This window comes from Falco punctatus, assembly GCF_963210335.1.
Source record: "Falco punctatus genome assembly, chromosome: 1".
Taxonomy (NCBI): domain Eukaryota; kingdom Metazoa; phylum Chordata; class Aves; order Falconiformes; family Falconidae; genus Falco; species Falco punctatus.
Genome location: NC_137580.1, coordinates 58,537,069 through 58,544,815, shown reverse-complemented (window position 1 = coordinate 58,544,815; position 7,747 = coordinate 58,537,069). Strand labels below are relative to the sequence as shown.

General features: G+C 42.1%; 1 protein-coding gene across 2 annotated transcripts in view; it reads right to left on the bottom strand.

The window, feature by feature from the left end:
- Window positions 1-94: 94 nt before the first annotated feature.
- PDGFRA (platelet derived growth factor receptor alpha) overlaps window positions 95-7,747 on the bottom strand; it is a 35,667-nt gene continuing 28,014 nt past the window's right edge. For both annotated transcript variants that reach the window (XM_080385943.1, XM_080385944.1), the window contains exons 19-23: window positions 7,517-7,628; window positions 5,650-5,749; window positions 5,423-5,528; window positions 4,473-4,708; window positions 95-3,452 (exon numbers count right to left, since the gene is read on the bottom strand). In XM_080385943.1, coding sequence (XP_080242069.1) covers window positions 3,305-3,452; window positions 4,473-4,708; window positions 5,423-5,528; window positions 5,650-5,749; window positions 7,517-7,628 — 702 coding nt within the window. In that variant the 3' untranslated portion in view covers window positions 95-3,304. The remainder of the gene's footprint in view (window positions 3,453-4,472; window positions 4,709-5,422; window positions 5,529-5,649; window positions 5,750-7,516; window positions 7,629-7,747) is intronic.

Here is a 7,747-nt window from a genome sequence, read left to right as displayed (position 1 = left end):
TGCACTCAATCAAAAAAGTTTTGAGGGAAAAGAACCCTAATAAAGACTGATTCTTCATAACTGTCTTTCAATAAGTGAGTATAGACCCCTCACATGTCCTTAAATTATATATCATTTATTGAAATATAGATATCTTAATTTACAGGATTTTTTTCAAAGACAAAATATCAACAGGGGCATTTTTGAAATACATTTTGTGCCTACCATCACTCAGGCCAGTTTGCCCTTCTTCAAACATTTCACAACAGCCACCATTTTGGAAACACTTCCTTTTTTATTATTCTAAAATATAACTTTTGGACATTCAAAGTGCAACAGTTAACGTGCCTGTGGAATATATCACAGTAAAAAAAATATAAACAAAGGCAGTGATATAGCTGTCATAAATGTTTTGGCAGTATTCTAGAAGTCTATATAAAAATACTTATATACATATTGATGTATAACATCACCATATCTCACGTCCTTCATCATGTAATAGGACCATTTTGTACAAGTTGCAGACCACGCTGTAAGGAATTGGTTGGCCATTCCAAATCACAAGCTGTGTTTCATAGGCTAATGTTGATTGTCGTTATACAATTACTGTAGCAAAAGGTTTGGGAATATCTCTTCCAGTGGCTTCTCAAAAATTAAGCCATAAAAGAAAAAGTCTGTAATGCTAATAAAATTGTAAAACTAAACGAATCATCCTCTCACACTTCTCCCTCTTCCTCTGCTTCTCATTCCAGTTTCCAGGCCAGCTTATCTGATTCCAAGCCTGCAGTGAGCTGGGTTTGACTAGACCCCTGTCACAGATGCAGTTCATCTGCACAATGCTCATGACAGGATGGAGAAGCAACCTTACCATGCATCAGAAAGCGAGCCAGCTCTGGTTCACATCCACCATCTGGGTCTAGCCCCAAGACGCTCTGCGAGATACAGAACGAAACTGGTGAGTGGAAGGGGAGACCGCATGAAGATGTCCTTAGATTCCAGTAACTGGTATAATAAAACATGCTGGGGCTGATTTTCAAACCCTGAAGAACACTAGGCCATGTGCAAAAATGCAGGTGAAATTGCTTGCCTAATTTGACTGTGTAGCTGTAATGACTACACATGCAAATTAAGGCACATGTGGTCTCAGGTGGCCATTGAGATATCTGGGATATCCAATAGATAATTTGTGTTTCCTCAATTCGTAGTTCATAGCTGGAGGGAGACTTTGCATCGTCTCATCTGTCTTGGCTATAACGAGAGTCTCTCTATTTCACAGTTGTCCCTGTACGAGCTCAGTGGCATGTGTTGGGCCGAAGCATGGCTCCCAGGATGACACTCAGTCTTGGTCTGTTGACTGCAAGAAATGGAGGATGTGCCATCACTCACGGCTCCTTCTGATTGTCGGCCTCCACCGGGGCTGAAAATGTGGGTGCCTCGCTTCAGGTCCTGTTTTCACGTTTGCGATATGCTTGTACATGACCTCAGCCAGGTGACATTTTGAAACCCAGACCCAGAATTATTTCCCTGTAACACTGACAGTATTACATTTGCTTTCATTTGATCCACAACTGTCCACAACAAGTGAAGGGGGCTTGTGTAGCTTTTCTGAGGGCCATCTCAAGTGAACCGGTAGTTTAACGTGGCAGCATGTTGTCGGTCACTGCTGGTCTGTCTTTCACACTTCCTAGGAAAGTACAGCAACACAGGGATGAGTTTGCACTGCACTTGCATTGGTTGCGTCATGCCAGAGGCTGAGTACGCCCTGCGAGGCGCTCATCACACTGAATTAAATTTAAGTTTGAAAGCTGAGCACCAGAAAGGATGGGGCCCTTTGCAGTGGTGTACCTTTTTCACATGTAAGTCTTCTAAAGCATCATCTCTCATATCGTACAGTGATAGCAGTAATTGTAATACTTTGTTCATAAAAGTGGTGTCACAAAACAACTATTGCAGGCTGAAAGCAGATTCATTTTCATGCACCTTCTTCCAAAAAACGCTCTTGAAAGTGATAACTGTTTGTAGTTACAGTCTGCAAAGATAATAGTCAGAGTTCTCTATTCCTGTTTAAACCTGAAAGCTAAGACAAGAATATTTGCTGCAGAATTATTCCTGCTTATTTAAACTTGAATTCCAGGCTGGGAGAGATGTCTTTATTCCTTGAGCAGTTCAAATATCAGATCAATTCTTCACAGCTAACCCCAGGACAGGTCTCCTTTTGACACTAATAATGGAATGTTGCTGGTGGCTTATCATAAACCTCCATTCTCCAGCATCTTGGAAATCCGGCTTAAATTCATTTCTTTTTTAAATTTAAATTTTTAGAACCTCATTTAATCAAGGATAATAATTGTTTCTAGTATACCCGATTAGAAAAGCTACTCCGCTCATAATATAAACCAAAGTCTTGAATTTTTCTCCATGTTAAAGTAGTTTTAGCTAACCAGAACAGTTAACATATTGTGTAAAGCCAAAAAAAAGAATGGTTTCATAAAATATTATGGGTCATAAATCTTTTCCTTGTACTTAAAAAGTTTCTTGAGACTGTGCTTTTACTGAAGGACAATGAATTGTAAAATATACATTTAGTGTTACTGAAAACAGTAGTAGTATTATCTTGAAAACAGCTATCTTCTATAGTTAATAAGGACTTACTAGGTTTCTAACACCTATTATAGACTGGTTTATTATTATTATTATCATCATTATTATTATTCCCCTTTACTTGCATTAATGGTTAAAAGTAACATGTTTTGTAGTACCGGTCAGTCCCTTGTGGTTTTAGACCTTTTTGGTCCAAAAGTGGTTTTCGCATGTTCTTCAATTCACATGATAGTTCAACAGCAGCTGACATTGAGATTGAGGGAGGAAGTACACAAAATTCATAAGCGATCTATTCTAAAACCCATGGCATATGTTCAATGTGCACCTCAAAAGATCCTTGAGCAGACAGTTATTTACATAATTACAATGATGAAGTATTGCTGCAGTGGAAATTCGATCATCAAAGTCATATGAATGCCCTTGAAACACAAAACTGGTCTGTTTGTGGCCTTTTCCTTCGTCCTCCTACCAGTTCAAATGGCAAACAACACTGAGATGCTACTGAAGTACTGCAAGAAGCAACACTAAAAAAAATCCATCTTGGACGTGTCTCTCATTCATAGTCAGGCTGATTCCTCTGCCCATCGCTGGGAGTTTCTCTATACAAATCCACCTCATCTTCACATCCTTGACATTGCAATAAAGTGGTTTTCTCTGTGGAGCAGAAGTCTGTAGACGACACGGCAAGCTTCCCCGTGTGCAGAGCTGGAAGGTGTCCGTGAGGTTACAGGAAGCTGTCCTCCACCAGGTCTGAGGAGTCAATCCCAATGTCGTCCATCATGTCAATGTCCTCAATGGTCTCATCCTCTCTCTTGATGAAAGTAGAGCTACTGGAACCAGTCTCAATAGCACTTTCTTCAGATGTCTGGGAACTGGAAGAGACAAACATCTCAGAGATAAACTACACGGTGAATGTGACTGCGTAAGTGCTCCAGTCTCTAGCAGAACTAAACACTACCCCCCCACCTGCTTTCTGACCCATGGCACAATCTTAGGTGACTCTGACCGCCCGTTTCTTGGAACACGACACATCTTGTATCTCAAGAGTAACGAACCACCTTGAAATTCAAAGGAAGGGGTTGTTCATACGTTCCTCCAAGCACTTTCTGCCAGGAACTCATTAAGCTTTGGCACTGCTGTGACAGTAGGTCACTTAGGTAAATCTCGGGAGGCCAGGTGAAAGTAAGATAATAACAGACAATAAGATAAGAATAGCAGAGAAGAGATAATAAATCTGGATAGTGCTTCTTAGAAACTTCATTGATCCCCCTCTTTTAAATTGCACAAAAATATCAAAAAAAGAAGATTTTAGGTTGATATTTCTATATACTATTAATTAAGTGCTGAATTAAACGCCTGCCATTCACAGTAAGGGTTACAGTGTTGTGCTGTAGTAGAATCAGTCGTGCAAACTGGCAAGGGAGCGGTAAAATGTCCTGCATACCCTGCTGTGAAAGAAAAGACAACCCTGGAAGATATTAAACCCAACTTCTCCCAAATTTTAAAGCTGGTCTTGCACAGAACAGATCAATCCCTTGAGATCTCATATGCAGCTCCAAGGCATCGAGCTGTAGGGGCAAGATGTGTCCACAGAGCCACCACCCAGCCACTGTGGCTTGGCCAAACTAGCAAGGGAGTCCCAGTGACACACAGCACCCTACCTGCAGTCTCCTTCCCCCGGCAGTCACAAAAGAGGCAAAATTAATTTTTTCCCATTGGAAACACTGCAGCCACTTCTACCACCATATTTTCATGTGACCTTCCCGGTGAGCGTTCTCAACAGAGCTAAGGAAACCTTTTGCAGAGTAGGATGCTAACAAGTGTTAATGCACATTGCCAAACATGACCCCGAACGGTGACTATGGGCTACGTGACCTGTAAACTGGACCTACCTGTGCCTGTTCCTTTTGCCAAGCTCATCTTCAGAAACAGGGTCAATGTCGGGCAGGGGGATGATGTACCCGCTGTCAGCACTCAGCCTCTGCTCATCAAATCCGCTCTCCCGGTCCTTTAGCTTGTCTTCGTTCTTGTAGGTGACACCAATGTAAGCATTGTCACAGTCCCCTCTCATGCGGGTGACAGCTGGGTGATCACTTTTCAGGAAGTCCAGGTGAATCTTCTCATAGCTCTGAAAATGTTAATTTCAAACCCCTGGTTAGATGCTACTCACTAAGGCTGCCTTTCCGCATACGGATGGCTGTGATTCATTAACCCAGCAAATATTCTGCCCTATGAGCCAGCAACACTGGATGGAGAAGCCCAGCACCTTAAAATGACTTGAAGGGAGAAGTGACATGCATGTTTTAGACAGCACAGGAGTAAGTGTGGCAGCACAAAACAGATAAATAGATGTGAGAGGGGCAGGGAGTGAAGGCAGGTGGGAAAAAGAAACACTGAATGATAGAGCAGGTAGAGCTTGTCCAGAGGTATCAGAAGTATGAGGGGAAAACTTGCTGGTGTCTACCAAAGAGGTAGATAAGAGGGAGATAGAGAGATAAACATGTGGGCCAAGTAGTCCCTTTTCTAGAACTCTTTCAATGCCTTGAAAATGCCATGAAAATGCCATGAAAATATATAAAACCCATTCACCAACAGAAAAATTGTGTTGGTAGGATTTCATTAGAAATGGAAAGCTCTGCTGCCCAGCTAATACTGCAGAACTGCTTCTCTCGGTTAGTCTGCATGCAGAAACCAAACAGGCAATGACCCTGTCTGAATCACATAATCCACATAGGTTAGGATGTGCCAGTTCAGTGGACACGGCTCTCATGGCTGGAACAACACTTGCAATTCCCCCTAAAACAGTATATAGAAAACACAGAAAAAAATTCAAAGAGCAAACCTTTTTGTACTCTCCAGGCAACAAGCTCTCCACAATTTCACTCAAATGGTAAAAAGAAGGTCTTTTCTCTGGTTCACTGTTCCAGCACTTCACCATGATCTCATACCTGCAGTTAAGATGGAAACCAATTTAACCATCTGTAAATGGAAAATGAGTAACCAAACAGAAACTAAAGCCAAAATTGTCTGGAGACTGTCCAGGTGTGGAAAAGCCGGATGCACACATACACTTCATTGGTAGCATGATCAGGTTTGGCCATTCGGTATCCACTCTTAATCTTATTGTAGAAAGTAGAATCGACCATCATGCCAGGATATGGTGTGCCACCTGCAGATAGAAGAGAAGAAAAAATACTACTCTGTACTTTACTATCCATGCAAACTTCCCAAATACTGTCTTGCTGTTCACGTCAAAAAGTGTTAACGCTATAATCTGACATGCCATCAAAATTAATCTTTCCTACCCAATGTGTCACGTCAGAGATACTGTCTTGATGACAGTAAGCTCTGATGTGAAATGTTGGCTAGGAAAGATTGAAGTAGGTACTAAGAAAAAAACACCTTTACAGTGTTTCTAGAATGCACTGAGTGGGCACAGAGGTTGGATGATACCTGGATCAGGTCATCAGCCTGCATTTGGCAGATCTGAGGTCGTGACTCTGCTCTGCCACTGGCTTTCTGTGTGACTTAGGCAAGTCACTTGCTCCACTGGGTTTTATTGCCTTTGGCACCTGCAGGACCGCTGAGGGTGGCATGGCCTAAGTAACTTGCTTCCTCCCAGCTGTAAAGGCAAAGCCTTAGTGTGAGCCAGTCCCCTCCATACCCAAGTCTTCCCACCTGGGCAGCTAGCTTTAGACCGCAGCTAACACGTCAGGAGCATGGGTTGTTGAAAAGTTTGGGCTTGGCCCCTGAGCTGACAGTTGGGCAAACATTTGGGGCTGCAGCATACAGACATCATCACACTCATGCTCAGTTGTCACTGATGTATAAAAAGTATCATGCAAGCTGAAGTCAGCATTGCAGCAAGATGTCAAAGTTGACCTTCTTTAAAAATGTTGCTGAGGACACATTTTGCTTTCTGAGAAAGATCATCTTTCTCAGATGAAGGAAGCATGCAATAATACTGCTCCAGAAACCTCAGCCCTTCAAAAGCAGGATTTTCACATAAAACTGGGCTTCAGAACCTTCCTTGCAGGCAGGGCAGTGAAGCACAGGTGCCTCAGCTCCTGAGCTATTCATTGGCACTGCCACACCTCCCAGGGATGCTGGGGAATGGATCCTATGATGCCGAGAGATTACACTGATCAACACCATAAACAGTGGTGCAACTGCTGTTTTCTGAGCAGCAGCTATATGACAACTTATTCTAGAAAATAACATTAGGTTTGGGGTTGCTGTGGGGCAGTAGTAGGTACCATAGAGGTGTGACTAATCCTACTGAGAGTAAATGTGGGCTATGCACGCTCACTGAAGCAGGCCAGCCATCCGCCTGGGAGGCTAATTAATGAGGCTGAGGAGCCAGGCTGTTCCCAGCTGGGAACCATACATCATCTGTAACTGCTATACATTGTCATAACTACTTTACACTGCCATAAACTAACCGTGTGAACAGTGCTGACCTGGAAATGAGAAATCAGCATCCCAGAAGACTGACACTTGTTTTCATTCTGTAATGGGACTAAGACAGGCTTTTTTGAAACACGTATGAAGAGACTGTTTCAAACCAGCCGCTGGGCTGGCATGCAGCCCCAGGCACCCTGGTGCAAAAGGGAAGCATGTTCCTTCTTGTATTAGCCAGAAAATCCATCCTGGCCTGGCACACCAATACTTTACCACAAAAGCTTTTCACTCAGTGATTTTAGTTTTCTAGAAAAAACAAAAAGTATCTTGCAAAAAGAAATATAATGAGAACTTTGGAAGAGTACGGACATTTCACTTCACACCTGACACTGGAATCTGAAACCCCATATAGAAGAATAACAGTTGATTTCACATGTATATTTTTACTGTAGAATTTGAAATACTTTGTGCAGAACAGTTTGAACTAAAAAAAAAAAAAAATCACTGCACATAAGAAAACATTCACAGTACATACCAAGAGAAAATATTTCCCACAGCAGAATTCCATAAGACCAGACATCACTTAATGTTGTGTACAGATTGTCAAAAATGCTTTCAGGTGCCATCCATTTTACTGGGAGGAAAGTCTGTAGCAAAAAGAAAGAAACCCCAAAATGCACAGATTAGTCGTTAAAGAAATGCTTCCCACTACAATTGTTTGACAGCCAGTGTCAGCTTCTCTCTAATAAGAAAATTGTGTTACCCT